Source organism: Arvicanthis niloticus, chromosome 15, assembly GCF_011762505.2.
Source record: "Arvicanthis niloticus isolate mArvNil1 chromosome 15, mArvNil1.pat.X, whole genome shotgun sequence".
NCBI classification, from domain to species: domain Eukaryota; kingdom Metazoa; phylum Chordata; class Mammalia; order Rodentia; family Muridae; genus Arvicanthis; species Arvicanthis niloticus.
Genome location: NC_047672.1, coordinates 16305518 through 16328428, shown reverse-complemented (window position 1 = coordinate 16328428; position 22911 = coordinate 16305518). Strand labels below are relative to the sequence as shown.

The following is a 22911-nucleotide window of genomic DNA, read 5'->3' as shown; positions in this document are numbered from 1 at the left end:
TCTAAGTCTGACTGAGATCACTTTATTTTAGCAGCTGGGCTGGTTTGAGGAACCAGTAGTGGCCATATTCCATTACTGCCTGTCATCCTGGTGTGTCAGATGCTGGAATGGCTGGACATGGACATGGCTGAAACACCATCCTGGCCAGTTGTCGGGGGAGAGTGAGCCCTCAGCTTGGTGTCATCAGCAGGAAGAAATCAAGCAAACACAGAGTTTCCTACTTTTCAGCTCAAAGTTGATTGAACAAGAAAATAAAAGACAAACAGCGTGATTTGGCAAAGACTTTTAAACTTTAAATTAAAAAAAAAAAAAAAGAAAAGATTCTTAAACAGAAGATCCAAAACTTATTTGAAGAAATACTAAAGTAAATAGTTAAAAAAAAAAAAAAAGACCCAAAATGATAAAAATAGATGTATCCTCCATAAAAATCTGATCTAAACTAAATTAAGTCATTCATGGCTATTCAGTATTCAGAGCATGAGGTGGCATCAATATATATATATATATATATATATATATATATATATATATATATAAATAAAAAGTCACGATCCTGCCATGTGACTGCTGGCTCACGGCTTGGTGGCCAATGCTGTCCACTAGAGTGTCAGTCCCTGCACCTGCTGCAGACAGCCAGGCCTTCACAGCTCTTCCTTGGTCCTGCCCCTCTTTGTGGCATGTTCATCTATAAACTTGCTCAGGTGCTCCAGATCTCTGTCGCCACCCTCAAATTTAATTGGGTTCTTTTTGTCCCCACTGGGGGCAAAATAGATGGTGGGGAAGCCCTCCACCTTGTATCGGTCATTGGTGATGTCATTGGCAGTAGCATCCATCTTGGCAATGACCAAGTCCTTCTGGCCCTTGTACTTCTTGCCTAGGTTGGTGTAGACAGGCTCCAGCTGCTTGCAGTGCCCACACCAGGGTGCATAGAATTCAATGAGGACATCCTTTTTGGGGTCCATCACGATGGCATCAAAGGTCTTTCCCACCACCACCTTGACTGGTCCCTTGTTGTTCTTGGGGACTGGCTGTGATTTGATGACTGGCTTTAGTTTTCCTGCCAAACACAAAAAGAGATGTCACTCTATCTGTACCAGACACTGAGGCAACCTCAATTACTAGCTACCAGGAGCTGTTAGCCCCACTGACAGGTGGGGACTTAGCCCCTTTAAACCTCCCCCAACAATGGACAATTCTCTATAATAAAAGTATCTTCACTCTCCCAGTCCCTACAAAGTCCACTCTAACAGGGACACTGACCAATGCAGGAGAGCTATTGAAAGCACTAGGACTGAGTCTGAAAACCACGTGGGGAAAACATCAACTTTGCAATGACAAAACTGAGTACCCAAAATGGATGTATGTACCAAGTGGCTAGCAATGAGAATTTTAGGTGCTCTGCTCAGTCAGGACAATAAAGACTATGCTTGGAATCTCATAGCAAGTATGCCTCATGCTCAAAAGCCTGTTTCAAAGAGCTCTGAAAAGTTTCCAAGTCATGTTTGCCCTTTCTCCTAAAAATAAAACCAAAACCTACCAACCAAACTAACAACAAATCCAAGAGGAATTATGAAGCCTAGCTACAGCAGCAGCGTTCTGGGAGGTTGAGGCAAAGGGGTTATGAGTGTGAGGCCCTGTCTCAAAAAGCAAAAACGAACAAAGAAATGGAGAGTCTGTCTCCATTCTCCCAACCCTGAGGGACAGAAGAGGAAAAATCTAGAGTAAGACTCTTGAGTACAAGCAGTGACAACACAGAGGCTTTCCAAGTCATGTTCTGAAGTCAGCGGCTGTAGCTGTACCCGACTGCACTGTCTGGGTGCATCTGGAGATGCCTCTCGGAATCCTTGTCTAACCACACACTGTGGTTTCTTTAGGCTGATGCTACTGAAAGAACCCTCAGCTGGCTTCTGCCTTCAAAGTAAATACTAGAAGACTTGCCAAAATGAGGAAAAAGTAAACCTCCCAAATGTTCAAAATAACATTTAAGTTGTCTCCGTGCCTCAGAGTTCGGGGGGCACAATGGACCTCCTTCAGGTGACTAAGTCAGAGAATGAGTTGGAGAGAACTTGGGGGGGGGGGGGGCGTGGCAGTAACAGGGGAGCTACCAGGCCTTTTCTGTTGGCTATGGAGAGGAGACTAGGTGTCTTCCTCTAGCGTGTGCTACCTCCTTCTCCTTCTCCTTCTCCTTTTTTTAAAATCATTTTTAAAAATTCATTCTTGAGAGTCTTGCTGGCTTGGAAGCTCCAGGGAGTCACTTTTGACGAACAGACATGTGTGCCCCCAACTCACCTTTTTTAAAAGCTGTGACAAACTCCCGGAGAGTGTCTGCATCAAACTCCTCTGGCTCCATGGCAAACTTCTTCCCACTCTCATCTAGGATGGCTGCATTGACATCCTCTCCACTCTCACTGAGCCCCAGGTCCTTCACCTCCGTGGCGTAATCTTCCTCGTCAGCAATGGCGAATGTGTACTCGGGGAAGTCCTTGGCCACCTCTAGGACCTTGTTACGCCAAAACTGAGTAGCTGAAACAGACACAGGCTGTGAACTAAGTGGCTGAGCAGAGTAACTATCCTGCCCTGGACTGCGAGGTTCAAGATTCTGACACTGACGTACACTGACAAGTCCCAGGACCTACAGCTACCTCAGCTGGATAGGACAGGATTTCTGGTATAGCGACAATGTGTGAGCAGGTGACTTAAGGATAGAAACCCATAATCCCAGCACTTGGGAGGCAGAGGCAGGCGGATTTCTGAGTTCAAGGCCAGCCTGGTCTACAGAGTGAGTTCCAGGACAGCCAGGGCTACACAGAGAAACCCTGTCTCGAAAAAAACAACAACAAAAAAACAAAACAAAACAAAACAAACAAACAAAACAAACAAACAACAACAACAACAACAACAAAAAAGGACAGAAACCCAACTAAGCTCCAGCAGACCTGGGCACTGGCAACACAGTTCTGTCTGGAGAGAGAAGCTCTCTCAGCATCCGATCTGCTACATCACTTCATCACTTCTAAGAAGGTACCAGGCTTGACTCTTCTTTTTAAAATCATCTATTTTCTTTGTTGTTTATTTTGTTTGAATTTTTACTATACTATAAATAGTATAAACATACTATTTATATTATACACTGTAAGAATATATGTGAGGAGATCAGGGAACAACTCGTAGGAACTGGTTCTCTACCATGTAGGTCCTGGGGATTGAACTCAGGTCCTCAGGATTGGCATTGAATGTTTTCACCTGTTGAGCCAACTCTCTAGGCCTAGGTTTGACTCTTAACTCCCTTTCTGCTAAATCAGGAAGGAAAAAGGGTACAATAAGGCTCAAAATTCCAATGCTATAGGCAAAAATATGCCCACACCACTAACTGAAGGATCCTAGAGCAAGACTTCTAAAATGGTAGCCTCCACCCTAGAAAGGCGTTGGTAAGGTCACTCACCAGCTCTGTAATCAAAGCCGAAGTCCACACTGTAGTATACAACCACCAGGGGGCGCTTGCTGTACCGCTTAGCATCATTGGAAGTCTTTCGATGGCCCACCAGGGGCAAGGCATGTTTCACCACATAGTCCTTAATGACTGACGCCTCTGTGGAGCCCTGTATCAGAGGGGAGAGAGGAGAGCAAGCACCATGGGAGAGGAGCATTAGCTAATACACCTTCAGAGTCACTGTCAGGCACAGATGTTTGTTTTGACATGTTCAGAACAGGAGGGCCAGGAGAGCTCACTCACTCCATCCAATCACACCCTTTCTTCTGACCGGAACTCCAAAGCCCAATGAGAAAACGCTTAAGGGTCGTAAACAGTAACTATACACGGGCTAAGCCATGCAGGTCTCTCCATATTCAGTTAGCCGAGCTCCACAAGAGCCCTGAAATCCATTTTATACACGACAAGGTGAGGCAAAACTCCAGCTAGTGGCCGGGTAAAGCTCTGCGGCTGGCCACGAGCAGCCACACCTCTAATCTTCAGATTGTACTAGAGGACATTGAAGCCGCAAATTGGAATTTAGAGCCAGACAAAGTACATGGTTGGTGAGTTGCTCAACCACTGAGACCACCTCTCCTCTCTGGGGGCTGTGTGCTGAGGGCTTAGCACATTCACAGGCAGGTGTACTTAACTAGGCTCAATGTGCTCCTTTAATAATGCTTCTGGGATGTCAGTGTCAAGGGAACCCAAGTTTATGTGGCACCTAAAATACATGCCAGAGTGACAGTTTCTAAGGGGACGCAGAACTCAGGTTTTGGAGACTGGAGGTCCCTAGGGATCACTAGGGCTCACACTGAAGACTCAAATCAAGCCCTTTCCAGATACTGTCTCACAACCACCGAGGGTAGGTATGTCTACTTTACAGCGGAAGGAACTTGCACAAGCTTATTGACCCGTGTTCCCAAAGCTCTATACTTGTCATCCGGTGGGGAACACAATGAGCACAGGGTTCCTGTGTAGACGGGAAAGCCAGGGAGCAGACGGCACACAGGGCTGAAGCAGCAGTGCAGAGGGCACGGTGAAGATGGCCTGTTCTGAGGGCAGTGGGTGTGGTGAATGTGCTACAAAAGTAAGCAAAGCAGCCCTGGAAGAAGCTGCAATGAGGCCGAAGCTTTAGGTTCAGGTGGCAAAGAACCAACCAAGTCTTTAATCACAGCTCCGTCACCCAACAAGGCTCAGTCGGGGGCAAACTCAAGAGCAGGGAAGCCATGATGGGCTGTAAACTAGACTACATGGAGCTTGTAACCTTTCTGGGCTAAACATTCCTTCAAGAATGTGCTGAACTCCCAGGAGCAGTGTAGCCCCCAGGCCCAGCATTCCAGAGGCAGAGCCAAGGAGCTCTCTGTGAATTCGAGGCCAGCCTGTTCTATATAGTGAGTTCTAGAAAAGCCAGAGATAACATATTGAGACCCTATTTCAATAAAAATTTAAAAACATACCAAAGTGACACCTGGCAAGCCCCTGGGGACAGACGACTCCTTTCCTTATGTCTCCCTCCACATCTGCGTTTAAATCTGCCTTTCCTTTTAACATAAACTTCAACCTCATCTCAAAATCTCAAAAACCAACCAACCAAGCATCGATCTGGGCCCTTTCCTGGGAGCACACACGTATGTGAGAGCAATGTGTGGCCACAAGGGTCCACAGCGCCTAACAGGATCCCTTGGGTCACATGGTCTATGACTGAAGGTGAAAGGTCTGAAGGGTGGTGGCAGCACTGGGTCCAGGGAAGAAGAGAGTCCCGAGACTTGCACGTAAAGAACCAATGGGTATGCAGATCATGACAGGAATGAGGGGCGAGGGCCAAATACCCAGGGCACTGTGGTCTTTCTGGGGATGTGTAGTGGTTGAACAAGAAGAGGCCCCACAGGCTAATGTATTTGAATGATTGGCCATCAGGGTCTGACACTACTTGAGAGGGAATAGTTGTTGTGGCCTTGTTGGAGAGAGTTTATCATTGGGGCATTGGGGTTTTAAAAGCTCAAGCCAGGCCTGGTGTCTGCTTCTCCTGCTGTCTTTAGTTACAGATGCAGAACTCTATGCCTCTTCTCCTGCACATCTGCCTGCATGCTGCCATGCTTCCTGCCATGATGAAAATGGACTCGGTCTCTGAAACTGTAAGCCAGCCCCAATTTAAGAGCTGCCTTGGTTGTGGGGTCTCTTAAAACAACAGAACACTGACTAAGACAGAGGTTCATGGCTGCCCACGTATTGTTGACTGCTTCCCTTCCCACAATTCTTTCTTTCCTCTGGGTCTTGTAGCACTGCAGGTCACATATGGCTGCCCAGGAGAGGCAGAATGAAGTTCATGATGGGGTCTCCAGGTGCTGTTCTCCTCAGAACCAGGAGTAACTTCAGAGGATCTCTGGTCCTCCAGCTGGAACAGCCGAAGTGTTACAGCTCTCCAAAAGGAAGCCAGTACAAGGCAGGGGTCTCTCTGGCCACCGCAGCAGCGCTAATGCTAGCAGCAGCAAGAAAGAGAACCACAGCCACGGCGCCTAGCAGGAAGTATGCAGACAGCAGAGTGGCAGCTGGAAGCATGGTGTGGGGATGGAGACTCACTAGCCCAGCCTGCTGGGCGGATCCAATGCCTAGTGATGAGTGCTTCATTCGTCAGGAGAGCAAACTCTTCCCCAGTACTACAGCTCAATAAAACAGCCACTCTCGGATGGTTCTTGGTGAAGTAACTCATGCACTTTATTTCATGTGGATAGGGACCTTATAAACATTTTGGGAGGAGGGTGGGATCCAGGGGTAAATGCTTCCCACTGGCTCAGTCTGAGATGTTAGGGATGCACTATTTGTATGGGTAGGACTCCAGGTAATGTCCCTACATGAATGATTGTCACGGTCCTCTCAATGGGGTGTCATAGCTATGCATTCCAGGACAGGTAAGCTTGACCGGGAGCTGGCCCCATGTCTACAGTTCTCAATTCTGAGTTTTCCCAGGGTTTTGGGCTTGTTCAACCTTACCAGTTCTCCTGTCTGGTGGCATGGTCCACTTGTCCCACAGGGTCTCATAAAGACCCAGAGCTCAAACATCAGGAGCCTCAACACAATGGGACCAGCATCATCCGGGAAAAATACAATACAACTACTCACTTATCCTGCTCCTATCCTGTGCCCTGAAGCCTAAGAGGGGGTGGGAAGAAAAGGCTGGGGAAGGAGGCTGGGGAGGGAGGCTGGGGAAGGAGGCTGGAATACAAAGGAGTGAAGCTCTTCCATAGAACTGAGTAAGAGGCTTGGCTCTTTTGGGTGAGGTATATCATGGGGGCAGGTTTTAAAATTTTGAAAGCTCCTGTACGCAGGCCCGGTGTCTCTGCCTATGGATCAGGACGTGTCTCTGCCTATGGATCAGGACGTAGCTCTCAGCACGTGCTCTGACGCTTGCTTGCCGCCTCACACCATGCTCCCCACCAGGATGATAATGGACTAAACCTCTAAAACCACAAGCAAGCTCCCAGTTAAATACTTTCCTTTTTGGAGAGTTGCTTTGGTCATGGGGTCTCTTCATAGCAACAGACAGTAACTAAGACAGGTATGCCACACTCTGTGGGCAAAGAAAATTCTCCACATTTCAAGTTCAGATGCTGTGCACGGAGAATGCCCAGGAACTGGCGTAGCATGGGACGCGTCACAGCTCTGAAGAGCCCTCACTCACCTGAACATCCATCACGTGGAACCTGGGCTCATACTTGGACTGGAACTTCTCAGGCTGCATCAGCACCAACTTCCCCAGGGAGACCTTCAGGAACTTAGCTATTTCAGTGCTGAAAGTGTGGTGGAACTTGTAATCTTCTCTCAGGTTGTTAGCTGACAAATTAATAGAATATTTTAAGTTGACTGGATAACAGTTTTATGACCCTCACTGGCCAAGTGCCTGAAGAGTGAATGCCACTGTAAATTCCAAATGAACAGCACGCAGAATTTAAACACACACAGGAACCTGTTTTTTACAGTTCAGCACAAATGTCATATCTAAGTCTTCCATCTTAGAATTTGTCAGAAATAAAAAAACCACATTTACAGAAATTTAGAACTATTTGTTTGGTGCAAATACTTCCTTCTGTCTACAAGTAGCAAACTGGGACGCAGGACGACAGTACCTCTCAGAGAACATTCAAGTACCACACTTTCCTATGACTCTACACTGAGGTTTCATACCGAGTGCCATTCACACAGGTTCCAAGCTCTTGTCCTAAGATTAAGAACTCTGCATTTAGGCAAAGCCCTGGCTAGGCTGGAGTTTCCCTGGGTAAATTCTTCCTGATTAGTCAAGATCAGATGATAGTTAACTAACCAATGAAGACCAAAGAAACATTAATTAAACTGAGCTCTCCTCTGAAGTTCTGACAAAACACCAGACTGAGCTGGGTATAGCTCACATCTTTAATCCCAGCACCTGGGAGGCAGAGGGAGACAGACCTCTGTAAGTTTGAGGCCAGTCTGGTCTACACAGTACAGCCAGGGCTACACAGAGGGGTCCTGTCTCAAAACAAACAAACAAACAAATCACCAGCCTGAATTGAAAGTATGCACAAACGTGGCTATGACACAGAGAGATCAGTACAAGGTGACAAGTGACATGCTGAAAGGGCACTTAGCAATGAAGTCCAGTACACCTGTGCTGTGTGAAGGAGGAACTGAGGATGCTAAAACTCACACACACTGGCCTGAGGTAGTCAGTCTGTGACCACAGTTTTAGTTAACTAGCAAGAGCCAGAACCTGAACAGGCCCAAGTCAGAGGTGTTGTTCCAAGGGCAGAGCTGTTCTTTCTAGGAGAGGAGGAAGGCAAACAACTTGAATTAATGTGGTTGTGTGGGATGGGGAGACAGTGCAGCTGCTCTTACACACTTAGCATGTGATTACACACTCACCAACTATGGCAGCCGCAGACCAAGGCTGGAAAGCTTATCCCTTGGTTCTTCCAGCAAGTACTTGTTACATTTGTGGTGCAACACATTTGAATCCAGGACCTCATGCTTACCAGACAAAAACCCAATCATTATGCTAAGTTTATGCAAAAACAGCCTACTTCCCCAAAACCTCAGGAGTATGGCAGGGCGTGTACTCACCAGCATCCTGATACTGTAAGTAGGCTGGGTCACCGTCTCCCTGAAAGACTCCAATGATGACTACATCATCTCCTTCCTTCAGGAACTCCTGGACCTGCTTCAGGTTCAGAATCTCCTTTGAGGGAGGCCCAGATTGCTCGATCATGTAGTCAACAATTCCTAGGAGCAGAGCACATGTCTGAGGAAGGTCCTCGCAGCCGACCACATCCTCTAGCTCCCAGCTGTACATCAGTACACTCCCTTTCCACGCACTATGAGGAAGGTAGCAGCCATACCATATTTCTCTCGTGGGCCATTGTAGTCAAAAGGCCTTCCTTTGCGGAAAATTTTCAAAGTGGGGTAGCCAGAGACATCAAACCTCTTAGCCAGGTCTGTCTGTTCGGTGGCATCCACTTTGGCCAAGGGAATCGGGGGAGATCGCTTGCTGAGCTCCTTGGCAGCTTTCTCATACTCAGGGGCAAGTTTCTTACAGTGTCCACACCTGCCAAAAGGAAGTCAATTCCATCAGGAATTTGTCCCAGCATGGGTTCATTTATTAGCTAAGTGAGGTACAGAGACCAATCCCATGGACCCAAGGAACTCGGTTACAGCCACCAAATCTTGGAATGTCTCCTAGGTGAGAATGCCAAGACAGGCCCCACAGACACACTAAATTGCTAGAATACGAGATTCCTGCCGTTGGCATTCACATCCTAGAGGCCTGTGTGTAGAGACAGGAGCACAGCAAACTGGTAGAGAGAAAGACAAGGAAAAAAGCACTAAAGCCAACATCCTGAGAAGGGAGATTTTCTTAGGATATGGGAGCTGTCAACAATATAAATCAGGAATGGTGTCACTGACAAGTGTCAGTGAATGCTTGTGTTGGCCTTTATCCAATACCAAACATAGACATGGCACCAGATTAGCTGGATTCGGGGGCTGAGAGGTGACACTGTGAACAAAGACAGAGGACTAGAGTGTAACTAAGTCTTAGCCTACAAAGCAGAGCAGGAGATGAACAAGAACAGGAGGCACTTGCAGTTAAGATTATAACTAACACAGACTGTGCGGGGCAGAGTAACAGAAGAGCACGTGCCTATCTGACTGGCACCCAGGTTTATTTCACCTTTGGCCGCACATACACCACCAAACAAAAGATAAATAAATAAACAAAACGGACAATCTATGCCATGAGACCCTGATGACTTGTATCTGCTCTCGGGTTCTCAAGTCCTTCTAGTTAACATAAACACTGTCTTCTTCAGGTCCTTGGGACTCAGTTAAGTAAAGGGTTCACACTGCAACATGTAAACCATCTGCAAGTTAAGGCTAGCTCTCTTCTTAGGTCTCCTGAGCTCACGAGGTGCTTGATGAGCCTGCGAGGGTCACAGTTTGCTCACACACCTCCTGAGTGGCTGCTGTGGAGTGAAAGGGCTGTCCCCTGTCTCCCATTTGAATGCTTCGTCCTCACTTGGTGATGCTGTCTGGAGAAGCTTAGAGGCTGCTGGAGGAAGTCTGTCACTAGAAGTGGGCTTTCGGGGTTAAAAGATTCCCATTTTCTAGTTTGTTCTCTCTGCTCCATTCCTGTGGGCCCTCAGCTTCCTAACCCTGGTGCCAGGCCTGCACTCTGCCATCATATGATCTATTATCTCTCTGGAATCATAAGGCCACACATACTCCTTCTTTTTATAAGCTGTCTCTTCTGTCATAGTCTTTCCTTACAGCAAATAACAGTAACAGTCATAAACCAGAGTGGGTAGGTGACCCACTAGTACAATGTCATGTACCTCCTACCATGTCAGGCCTCATCTATAGCAGTGTAAGGACGGGGATCTCTTTAGCACTGATGTGGGGTTACAAAGGTGCCGCCAGCTTAGCTGCTCCCCCAGTACACTAATGTCATTTCTTTCTTTCTCCCCCAGTTTGTTTTCCTTCTGGGCATCCCTTTGTGTTGTCATTTCATCTGTACACCCAACAAAGAACAGATATGGTGGGTTTTGTTGTAGGATCCAGAAAGCCACAGGTTTGGGTTCCCACAGGCCCTGCCTGGAGCCAGGGCAGACTAGGGTTCACATAGGCCCTGCCTGGAGCCGGGGAAGACTAGCTCCTTGCCGTGTATCAGCCACAGCCTCTGCCTGCTGATTCTAAGACAACAAACTTGTTTCCCTTGCTGACACTCTGGGGCCTCATCCATGCAGACACTTGAGGGCACTTTTATTTGATTTATTTTTTATTTGATTTATTTATTTATTTACTTTTGAGGCAAGGGTTCTCTGTGTAATCCTGTCTTTCCTGGAACTCTCCCTGGAACCATAAGGCCACACAAACTGTGTAGAGCAGGCTGCTTTCAAACTGCCAGAGATCCACCTGCCTCTGCCTCCCAAGTCCTGGGATTAAAGACTTGCCCCACCACTCGTTTGCCCAGTGCTCACATCCACAATTCATAATTTAGTCTTTATTCTAGTCTAAGGGACCTATCCAGACAAATGCTAAAACTTGAAACCCCTGGCAAAGGAATGAAAAATTCACCAAGATGCTACCACAGATTACTTCCGGGAATGTCCAGGGGCCTGGAGCCGTAGACATCTCCCTACAAGTCTTTTCTATCCAAGTGTGGTAACACATGCCTGAATTCCAGGACTCAGGAGGCTGAAACAGGAGGGCTGCTCCAAGTCTGTAGGCCAACCTAGGCTACATAACGAGGCCATCTTAAGAAACCGAAAATCAGGCTGGCAAGATGTAAAAGTGCTCGTCATAAAGGGCTGACAACCTGAGTTCAATTCCCCAGAGCAAAAATGGAAAGAGAGCAGGTACTCCACAAAGCTGTTTTCTTACTCCCACACACATGCTGTGACACACACACCTGTACACACACACACCTGTACACACACACACACACACGCACTAATAAAGTTTAAAGTGAGGACTCACTTCCTTCCACATGCATTTCTCCCATGATTCCCTGTACAGTCCCAGATTGCTACCTCATCCTTGCTCCGTATTAACCTTGCTGGCCATGCACTGCAACCCTTCACCGACGCTTGGCAGAGTTCTGAACACTAATTATCATAATATCATGTACCCGACTGTTAACATACCATGGGGCATAGAACTCCACCAAAATGATGTCTGCATTATTTACGATATCGTCAAAGTTATCTTTAGTCAATGAAAGAGTGACTTCAGGTGGAGGTGTCCAATCAGGCTGGGAAACTTCTCTGACTTTGGCAACAATTTCTAAAAAAATAAAACAACAGAAATACATGAGACCGAACGTATGACCAGGACGCACCTCTCAGCAACTGCACAGAAGCTGGCTGGCTCCCCCTATGCTTCCCACCATGCTGATAATGGACTAAACCTCTGAAACCCTGAGCCCAATTACCAATTAAATGTCTTTTCTAAGAGTTGCCATAGTCACTGTGTCTCTTCCCAGGATCAGAACAGTAACTATAACAGATACATAAGATTGGTTATAATCTTGCAACATTCCTACAACATGTATAAACTATTTACATGCTTAACCATGTAAATCTTGGCACCAGATCATAGGCATCATGAAATGTGAGCAAAAATCTAGAAAATTTCACACAGCAGAAGCTCCTGCTGCTTAGGCTACAGCAGAATCACCTGGGAAGTGTGCCTAGGGGCTGGTAGGACAGCTTAGTGGGAAGTGTGCCTAGGGGCTGGCAGGATGGCTCAGTGGCTTGAGGCACTTGCCACCAAGCCTGAGGACCTGAGATCAATCCTCAGGACCCATATGCCAAGAAAGCCCACCCCTGTAAGTTGTCCTTGGTCTTCATATATACACCGTAGCATGCCCATAATCATCACACATGCAGATTAAAAAAATGTAAGTTTTTGAGGCTTCATTTCAGAATGGAGCCAACAACTGGAGTGAAAAATAATACACTCTTAAAAATAAAGAGACTAGCCAGGCTGGGGGTACACACCTTTAATCTCTATGAGTTCAAGGCTAGCCTGGTCTACAAAGCGAGAGCCAGGACAGGCAGAGCTACATAGTGAGACACTGTCTCAAAAATAAAACAAAAAGTAATTAATATAAATAAATAAGATAGATAAATGGGCCATAGCTGTAGAGGTAGCACAAGTAGTAGAATGTTTGCTTATAAGTTACTCTGGTTTGATCCCCAGCACAAGAAATAAAAACAAACAAACAAGTGATTCTTAGGGCAAGGAACGGTAAACTTTCCCCTTTACTACAAATATCACCAAGAGCCAAGGGGACCAACCTTCACAGGTTCACTATACAAACTGGCTGGTCCTGCCCACACCCATACCCAGAGGCCCTGAGCCAGTTTAATAGGAAACAACCATTTATTAAAATTTACTCAGAGGGGATGGGCAAGGGGATGAGGAGTCTACCCTAGCATATGCAGCTCTAACGGTTCCAACGTAGGCCAGAAAGCCCAGTATTAAAGCTGGGTGCCCAGTATCTTTCTCTTCCTTTGTATTTTTTCAAGTATGAATGTATATTCAAACGAAGGTGGGCAGACATGCACACCAAGGCCTTAAGTTGTTAAAGCTTGTCCTTGGATAAAGGCAACCATTTGTTTGTGTGAGAGAATGTGTGTTTTCTTTTAAATGTATCTATACTGGTGTGTGGAGGACAGAGGTCAACCTTGAGTGGTGTTCCTTAGGTACCATTTCCTAACAGCTCACATCCTGAAGCTCACCTTCCTGGGTCCTGGAGCCATCATAGTCAACAGCCTGTCCCTTCTTCAGGATCTTAATGGTGGGATAGCCACTCACATCAAACCTGCTGGCCAACATGGACGATGAGGTTGCATCAATCTTCGCAACAGCAATGGGAGGATCATTGTCCTTCAAAGTATTGGCAATTTTCTCATATTCTGGAGCGAACTGCTTGCAGTGTCCACACCTAAGAAATTTAAGGAAGAAGAAAAAGAATTACCTGTATCCAAAGAGATTGAAATCCAAGCAAGACATTCAAAAAAATACCAGAGGCTTTATGGAAAGACTTGTAGTTTAGATACCATACACACAACAAACTGTTTTTGCAATTAAAAAAATAAAATAACCAGTATGTAAAATACATATAAAACTTCTAAACTGAAAAAAAAAAAAAAAAAAAAAAAAAAAACCAAAAAAACCAGATCACTTATCTTATAGAAAATAATGGTTTTAAACCACATATTAGATAAATAATGTGAGGTTACCTCAGAAGTGAAACAGAAAGAGCACAGAAGGAAAAGAACAGAAGGGACCATGAAATGCAAAAGAGCACGAGAGAAGTGGGAGGAATTTATCAGTTCCCATGCACGAAAGCATGAGGGGTAAAACAGGAAAAGAATCTGTATCTGTTTCCCCAGAGCTCTGTACAAGAGAACAAAAATAAGACAACGAAATCACCCCACGGTCAACAGCCTGCACCTGGAGCTGTCTCTGCCAGCCTGTTCAGAAACTATGACTGCCATTCCACGGTGAGGGCTGACTAAAGGCTACCGAATGCCAGCTGGAAGGACTGAGTCTCCAGTTCCCAACACCCCTGACATCAAGTTGAAGTCTTAGAGCTGGTAAGATGGCACATCAGGTAAAAGACACTTGTCACTAAGAGTGAAGATCCCAGTACTAGCCCCTGGATCCACAGTGGTAGGAAAAATTCTTCTACAAGCATGCTATAGCACACACACAAAATAATCAAAAATGTAGTAGTGATGATGATGATGATGATAGCAGCCATGTCTCAAAAACAACCGAAAAAGTAATAATAAAAGTAGTAGCAGGCCGGGCGGTGGTGGCGCACGCCTTTAATCCCAGCATTTGGGAGGCAGAGGCAGGCGGATTTCTGAGTTCGAGGCCAGCCTGGTCTACTGAGTGAGTTCCAGGACAGCCAGGGCTACACAGAGAAACCCTGTCTCGAAAAGCCAAAAAAAGTAGTAATAGTAGGAAAAAAGTAATGGGAGAGCTGGAGCTCCTGTGGTCAGACCCTCAATTCATCAGGGGCGTGGACGGCCTGGGGAGGTCAGCCGTAGAACTGCCCAGCTGCGAGAGCTAAGGTGCTTACCACGGTGCATAGAACTCCAGTAGCACTGTATCTTTGTCAGCCACAAAGTTATCAAAGTTTCCATCATTTAAGACCCAAACACCGTTCTCCTCCTTAGCTTCCAAGTCATCTTCATCTTCTTCATCCTCCTCTTCCTCCTCCTCCTCAACGGGATTTTCTGAATCTGAAGCATCTGACCAGAAAATACCCATGCTGGTTAATAAACTCTTGACTTTCTCCTTTACAACTATGTCAGAGGCTCAAACAAGTCACGGGGGTGGGGGGGGCTGTACATCCTTACCCTAGAGACATGGCTACTCTACATTTCAACAGGGACATAGAATCGGCAAGCCATGTTCTAGAACCTCAATAAACCTTTCCCAGTGACACGTTACCTGCCCGGTCCCTCCAAATATGCAGATACCCAAGATTTACTCTCTGGTACAGACATACATTCTACTTCTGAAAAAGCTGTGTCATTTCACTTCATATTCTTTAAAAACAGCCCAGAGGGCTGATCCTTCAGAAGAAGATGGAAGGGACACAAGCTTTTCTTAGAAAGCCAGCCTTGAGTAATACTCTGAGAAGAAAAGACTTTGAAACAATGACAGCTTTACAGACTTAGGGAACAAACGGGCATCAAATATACATGAAAAATTATACTTTGTTGGAAGCAACTCCCTCCCCCCCCCCCCCCCCCCCCCCCCCCCCCCCCCCCGAAAGCAAGAGAGTGTTACTGTGTTAACTTTTAAGTTGTTCTTTCCGATTTGCAGATACAACAAGGAATGAAACTCTGGGTCTCCCTGACTAGTTTCTCCACCAACTGTCATAGCAGTAAACAGATCTGCGTGCAGCAAGCACACTACTCCTTTCACCCTGAAGCCAGAGTGAGTCAAAGGGCCAATTCTTTTTTCAGGAGCTCAGTCAAGAACACTGCAAGTTACTGTCCGGGACTGAGTGCACTCAAGGCCCGAAACCTGCTTCCAGGACCCTGGAACCTGAGACTTGTGGAATGTATTAAGTAACCCAATGCTGGCTCTATAACTGTGGGTACATGGAGACGCACTGTGTTTCACCCACATATCCCTCACACTGCTCTTCCACAACTCTGAAGCTCTGGGGTTGTCGGGTAAGCTTTGATCATTATTAATGGACTTTACCAATGTGCAAAATCATTACAAAAATCCTAGCTCCGGTTCAAATTTACTACTCACCCCCCCCCCCCCCAATCTTTTTCTGCCTCACACACCCTTTCCTCAACTGAGGCCTACCTTCTTCTTTTGTTAGAGGTAAGAGAAACAGCTCAAATATGCCTACTTTCAGAGTAAAAACCAAGCCGGCTTGTGCTTCTCTTGTCCACTGCTACCTCCTTCTGGGCACCATCAAAACAGGTGTTAAGGACAGAGAGGAATTAAGAGGACAGGCTCTCAGGTATTCAGGAGGAGCAGAGTAGAGAGGATGTGGGTCCCTGATTGAGTTTGACATCTGACAGTACAAGGGCAGCTATCTACTGCATGATTCCATGATACATGTTTTTTGGACAACTCCCTAGGGAACAGAGGACAGCTTCCTCAACAAGGTTTTGTTCACATCTTTCCAGAATGCTCAGGAACTAGGGAGACAGGGAGGCCATACATGCCATACAAAACACAACAATCCTGCTCTGTAGTACTCAAAAAAAGGGAGCCTGGTCTACTGACATACTTCTTTGAAAGAACAAGAATTAAGCCATAATACACAGTTTGTTGATATTGATTAAAGCCAAACTGAATACTTCCCACTCTGTAAATCATCTGTGGGATGCAAGGATGCATTGAAACTTCTGCCTGGGCGTATTTCTGAGTTCAAGGCCAGCATGTTCTACAGAGTTAGTTCCAGGACAGCCAGGGCTACACAGAGAAACCCTGTCTCAAAAAACAAACAAACAAACAAACAAACAAGAAAGAAAGAAAGAAACAAACAAACAAACTAACTAACTTCTGCCTGGTGGCTGCCTCATGTGTGCATTAGGAGGCTGGAGAAGTTAGGTAGGTTTTATGATCATCCACACTCATCCTGGCTGCAGGCTATTTGTTCTAGTCAAGGACTAGAGAGAAAGCATTATGAAATTTTGTCCCCTCTTCAAGCTAGTGAACATGGCTAGGAGAGGAAGGGAATCCTGGTAGTTCACCCAGTTACAGGAAGACTTATGTGTACAGTGAAAAATAACTAGGTCTGGTGGTGGGGGGGCATACCTTTAATCCCAGCACTCAGGAGGCAGAAGCTGATGGATCTCTGAGTTCAAGGCCAGCCTGGTCTACAGAGTGAGTTCTCGGGGCTACACAGAGAACTCATATCTCAAAAAACAAAACAAAACAACACCTAAACAAATAAAAAACAAAACAAAAAAACCAAAAACCTGAAACCGTGCATGCTTGGTTATCTCAGATTAAATTTTTAAGTGAGATTTTATTTCTGAGTGTTTATTTTTGTTACAAAAGTTTTATTTTTAAAATTATGTGTAAGTAGGTACACATGAGTACAGGTTCCCAGAGGCTCTATCCTGGAGCTAGAGTTACAGGTAGTTGTGACCTACCTCATGTTGGTTGTAAGGAATCAAACTCAGGTCCTCTGGAAAAACAGAACATACTTTTTTTTTGAGACAGGGTTTCTCTGTGTAGCCCTGGCTGTCCTGGAACTCACTCTGTAGACCAGGCTGGCCTTGAACTCAGAAATCCACCTGCCTCTGCCTCCCAAGTGCTGGGATTAAAGGCAAGCGCCACCACTGCGCCACCACTGCCCCAGAACATACTCTTAACCCCTGAGCCATCTCTCCAGCCCTCAGGGTTGTTTTGTTGTGATAGAGATCAAACTTAGGGTCTTGCACATTTGAGGTAACTGCTATACCACTGATTTCATCTCCATCCACTAGTTTTTTAACCCTATCTCCCCCCCCCATTAGACTTCACTTTTAAAGTCAAACATTCTAGCTTAGAAAGTATATCCAAAACTTCCGAGTACCTTCTGAGAGGGTGGGATCTCCCCCTGACTGCCGCACAAACCGAATGATACATCTCAAATTCATCTTCACACCCTGTCTAGAACCACTGGACAAACCTGATGATCACACTGCATCCATGACCAGGCACTGGTAGTTACTTTCTGTAAAGATGTCCCCACTTCTTCAGCAAGGCTACACTCCACCTTGCCAAGGAGGAGCTAACATTGGCTGGACAATCACTAGGCCAACCTCAGTCAACAGTGAACAACGACAACAAAACAAAGCTAACCAATGCTCAATCACTACAGATGACACTTAGTATGGACTAAGCACAGGGAGTGAAACTGCATTCTCCCTCCCTTTGCAGTGCAATACCATGCACATGCTAGGTAACTGATCTATCACTAAACCACACTGCCAGCCCTACCAAACCTGAGAACCTAGTCTGAGAAGGCTTGTCTTTGGCCCAGACACCCCAGGGATTCCTAGGTTCACCAAGAGCAAACTTTTCCCCAGGGACAGCACCAGTGACCCAAAAGATATACCACTGACTAATCTAAACAACCTTTGAAATCCACTCACCCAGGCCTCTCAAAAATTCACACTATCTCGTATTTTTACCCTTGCAGAGGCAGGCAGAGCTCTTGGGTTCAAGGCCAGCCTGGTCTACATGATGAGCTCCAAGCTACATAATGAGACCCCCATCTCGAACAAACAATCATCACCCTAAAACAGATCACCGTCTCACAACCTAGTAGTTCTTAAAGTACACACCAAACTACACTGGATCTCAAACTTTCATGTGTCCCCCAACAAAGTCTATTTTGCCATAAAAAGTGAAGATTTTGCTTAAAATGCAGAGTCTGCCCTCCTTCTGTTTCAGTGTATTTTGGGTCTCTGTAAGAAACGAGCACTCAGCCAGTTTGGATAAAAGTCCCAAGGACAGATACTTCTCTTTTATACTCTTTCCTACCTGGGCAAAGACTCATGAGTGAATAATCCGCAGGAATCTTACTCAACCTAAGAGTATAAAGTTCACATTCGCCCTACACACCAAACTTTAAATACGGGGTTTGTTTATATTAGATTAAACCTAGTAGGCAGTAAGTTAGTGGTTAGAAGGATAAAGGAAAGGTGTCGATTACACATGTTCTCTAGGAACAGCGACTTAACTAGTACGTCCTAATTTCAAAGTTCTTATGTTTTCGGCTAGAGGATTTCGAAGAATGGGTACCGGCATAATGTCTAGTTCCTACTAGAATGAATACATGCATCACCAGCCTCGACTCTCAAAACCCAGTGCAGCGACTGGCAAAGAGGCGCTGAAAAAAAAAATGCTTGAATAAGGAATGGTAGCTCCAGTTTCCATAAAAGACGACAACAAAGCCTGGGTTATTTCTACTTCTTGATACAGATGCCCAATATCTGCGCCTGTCTCTTCCAGGTCCTCCCTACTAGCGGCCATCCCGCCTACTTCTCGTTTCTAAAACCGGCTTTGGAAAGCAAGTATTCTCCAGGAAATTTTACTCACCAAAGGGGCAAATCTCAGTAGTGAGGGTTAAAGAGACGAGTTGCGAATCAGGCACTCGGCACGTCCCTCCATGTCCTAGTCTCGAGTGGGAACTAAGGAGGCCCACAGCCCTTGATTCGGCACTACACTGAAACTCCGGCAAGTTCGATGCTCCCGGGTCACTAATTCCGCAGGGGTGTGAGCGAAGCACCCTGTCAGGCCCCAGCAAGGTTTGCAACCCACGCGAGCTGCTCCCACCTATAGCTCCGGCCCGCCCACCCGCTCACCTTCCTGCGCATCTCCGGCGCTCGCAGCAGCCAGCAGCTGTGACAGCGCCAAGAGCAGGACCAACAGCCAAGCTTTCCGGAGCTTCATGGTAGAGTGCACAGCTAGGCCTGCAGACACGGGCCGCCGCGAAGCACTCGCCGACCTCCCGAGCGACGCCGGAGCGCACCAAAACCTCCAGGAAGTTCAGCCCGGTGATTGGTTAGAGGCAAGGAAGCCGCGGGCCGTCCAATCCCCGCACTAATCAGGGCGAGAGCCGTGGCGCCCCGCCCACACCGGCACCGCCCCGCCGCCTGAGCCCTCCGCGCGGGCGCGCCCCTCTGCTCAGCGTTTAAAACTCCGAGCCCTAGCGTGAGGTGCCCCCTTCTGATTGGCTGCGCCGCGACCACCAATCACCGGCTGCCACTCGGTTTGCCTGGAGCGCCCAGATCCGGAAAGAGTGCGGGGGAAGAACAAAGGCCGCGAGCCCTGCACGGGGAGGCGGGCTCGAGCACTCCTAGGGGAGGGGTTGGTGTGGAGGCCTGCTCCCTTTGGCCAAGCTTGGCAGGAAGAACACGTGTCAGAAACTCCGAGAAATGGTGGGGTGCAGTTGTAGGTGCTTCCTTCTGAGTCCATCCTTGTGCGGGAAACTAAAGTGGACAGAACCAGCATGCCTGTCTTTTGGAAAACAAGATCAGTGATCCTGCCTCATTTCCCGTGTGCTTTGGCTTCTTGATTTTTCTGTTGAGCATATAAAAGGTCGAGGTTCTTTCCTGGATGTTAGGTTGGGAGAGGAATATGAAATAGATTGATTCAGAGCTGGGTGTGCTGACTCCACGTCTGTGGAGGCAGAGGCTCATGTTAGTGATATCATGTCGCAAAAAAAAAGAAAGAAAAGAAAAGAAAAAAGAAAGAAAAGAAAAATTAGAACTAGGACTCCATGACTAAGTCTATAACTAAGTCAGATTCTTGTCTGAACTTTACCTTATATTATGATTTTCAGGAAATAAGGAGAGAGATAACCAATCTAGTGGTTTAGATCTAGAAATAGCCGTGTTTGGGAGAAGAAACTAGGTTTGTGTGTCAGGAAAGAAGGCTGTGCTGGTATTAAGGTTAACACCTGTGGATTAACATCTGATAAGACAGAAGACAAATGAGGCTACATAAATAAAATTTAGAGAGCCCTGCAGTATCTTCTTATTTATACAAGAGGGGAAAATGAGCTATATTTATGACTACTCTCCTGGGTTGTCCTTTTAGCACTATTAGGCTATGTTCCTAGGCCAATTTGAATGTGTGTTTTCCTTTACTCCTGCAGATCTCTCTCTAGAGAGCAGTCTGTTGGGAGAGAGTCCTCACCATTTATACTGTCTGTCTACTGGTGTATCTACTGGTGACACTTCAGCATGCATGTCCACAGCCAGAAGTTCACATTATATGTTTTGAAAACTAAATTAAGACTAGATAGGCACACAACCTACATGCTCTGAACTCATGAGGTTTATGGTCGATCCTATCTAGGTTAAACCACAAGATATGACTACAGTTTCTTGTATTTTCTGTAGAATTCAGTGATGGTTCTACCTTTTTTATTATTCTGATATAATTCTTCTCTGTAGTCTCAATAACTTTGGAGGTTGAAGCAGGAGATCAATTTAGCCCAGAAATTCAAAGCCAAACTGGACAAGAGAGTAATGCCTGGTCTCAAAACAAAACCAGATATACATAAAACATATGATCTCTCATCCAACACAAAACAAAAATATCTCCATTTTTTTAAGATTTCATTTTTTTTTAACTTGTTTTATTTTATGTGTAAGAGTGTTTTACCTGAATGCATGCCTGATGTATTCAGAGGTCAGAAGAGGGCATCAGACTTTCTGGAGTTAAAATGTGGGTGCTTATGAACCAAACTTGAGCTATCTCTCTAGCCTATCATGTGTGTTTGTTGTTTGTTTTGTGGGTTTTTGCTTGTTTTTTGTTTGTTTTTGCTTTTTGGTTTTGTTGTTGTTGTTGGTTTGGTTTTGCTTTTCAAGACAGGATGTCTCTATGTAGCCTTGGCTGTCCACTCTGTAGACCAGGCTAGCCTCAAACTCAGGGATCTACCTGCTTCTGCTTCCAAGTGCTGGGATTAAGGGTATGTGTCACCAGGCCCAGCTTTAGCCCTCATTTTTATTTTATTTTATGTGCATAGGAGTTTTGCTTGCATGCATGTGTGTGCACTACTTACATGCCTGGTGCCTGAGGATGCTAGGAGAAACCATTAGAACTCCCATAACTGGAGTTACAGGTGGTTATGTCCCATTATGTGGGTGCTGTAAATCCAACAAAGGTTTTCTAAAAGAATAGCTGACCAATCTCTCTGAACACTTGACTTTTGCTGGGCAGTGGTGGCACTTGCCTTTAATCCCAGCACTTGGGGGAAGAAGCAGGTGGATTTCTGAGTTTGAGGCCAGGCTGGTCTACAGAGTGAGTTCCAGGACAGCCAGAGCTACACAGAGAAACCCTGTCTACAAAAACAAGAAAAAAGAAAAAGAAAAGAAAACTTCTCACTTTTATTTTTAAATTGTGTATTATGTGGGTGTTGGGTATGTGCATGTGTGTGCAGGTGCCTACAAAGGTCAGAAGAGGACAGTGGGTCCCCTATGGCTGAGTTATAGGTCTTGTGAACCATCTAACATGCGTGTTATAAACTAAATTCAGGTCCTTTGAGAGCAGTAAATGGCCTTAACCATTGAGCCATCTGCCCAGCCCCAGGTTTTATTTGTTTGTTTGTTTTTAAGACAAGGTCTCACAACATAACTCTGGCTAGCCTTGAACTTGCTACGTAGATCATGCTGGCCTGGAACTCCTAGAAATCAGCAAGCCTCTGCCCTCCGAGAATTGGGATTAAAGGATGGGCCACTAGGCCTGCCCCCACTTTTTTTTTTTTAAATCCTACATTTGTAACATATGATGGAAGTTAGCTTTCTCTTGACCTACGCTCTGGACATACCTTCAGAACTAGCTGCTTAGAAGCTGTATGAGCCTGCCTACTGTGTTCTTTTTCTTCATACTCAGATTCTATGTTCATGTTTTTGTTTTTTTGGTTTTTTTTTTTTTTTTTTTTTTGGTTTTTCGAGACAGGGTTTCTCTGTGTAGTCCTGGCTATCCTGGAGCTCACTCTGTAGACCAGGCTGGCCTCGAACTCAGAAATCCGCCTGCCTCTGCCTCCCAAGTGCTGGGATTAAAGGCGTGCGCCACCACTGCCTGGCTCTATGTTGATGTTTTAGAGTATAATATTTCAGTAGATGCCATTGTAATTGCATTTCCTTATAGCTGAATACTGACTGCATTTGATGTTCTAGGGCAAGATTCACATTTAGGTTTGCCTAGCTACTTACTGTAACACGGGGCTGGCAACCTGATTGTTTCTGCAGAGGATTGCTCTTGATAAGTTACTTCTAAGTTCATAGATGGTCCATAACTCAAGTTCCAGAGCATATGACACACACTCTTCTGGCCTCTGTAGGCAATGCATTGCTAAAGCCAGTGTCATGTAGTCCGACTCCAGAGAAGACTTACTCTCTCATAATTTTTTGTTT

The 22911-nt window shown here is 45.9% G+C and overlaps 1 protein-coding gene across 2 annotated transcripts; it reads right to left on the bottom strand.

Moving 5' to 3' along the window:
* Positions 1–271: 271 nt before the first annotated feature.
* Pdia4 (protein disulfide isomerase family A member 4) lies at positions 272–19635 on the bottom strand. 2 transcript variants are annotated; one of them, XM_034519598.2, is made up of 10 exons: positions 19351–19635; positions 14595–14766; positions 13243–13448; positions 11644–11782; positions 8925–9061; positions 8567–8725; positions 7152–7303; positions 3443–3599; positions 2290–2523; positions 272–1057 (listed from the first exon to the last, which is right to left on the bottom strand). In XM_034519598.2, the coding sequence occupies exons 1-10, from the start codon at positions 19436–19438 to the stop codon at positions 642–644; spliced, it is 1860 nt and encodes a 619-aa protein (XP_034375489.1). In that variant the 5' UTR covers positions 19439–19635; the 3' UTR covers positions 272–641. The 2 variants fall into 2 exon arrangements, with proteins under 2 accessions (XP_034375489.1, XP_034375488.1); XM_034519597.2 differs by having other exon boundaries at positions 8842–9047; positions 19351–19631.
* Between the last annotated feature and the right edge of the window lie 3276 nt (positions 19636–22911).

Coding starts and splice junctions, on each gene's coding strand:
- Pdia4 (XM_034519597.2), bottom strand. CDS start 19,438: ATGAAGCTCCGGAAAGCTTGGCTGTTGGTCCTGCTCTTGGCGCTGTCA. Junction 14,767..19,350: donor CGCCGGAGATGCGCAGGAAG/GTGAGCGGGTGG, acceptor TTTTCTGGTCAG/ATGCTTCAGATTCAGAAAAT. Junction 7,304..8,566: donor CTTACAGTATCAGGATGCTG/GTGAGTACACGC, acceptor TTAATTTGTCAG/CTAACAACCTGAGAGAAGAT.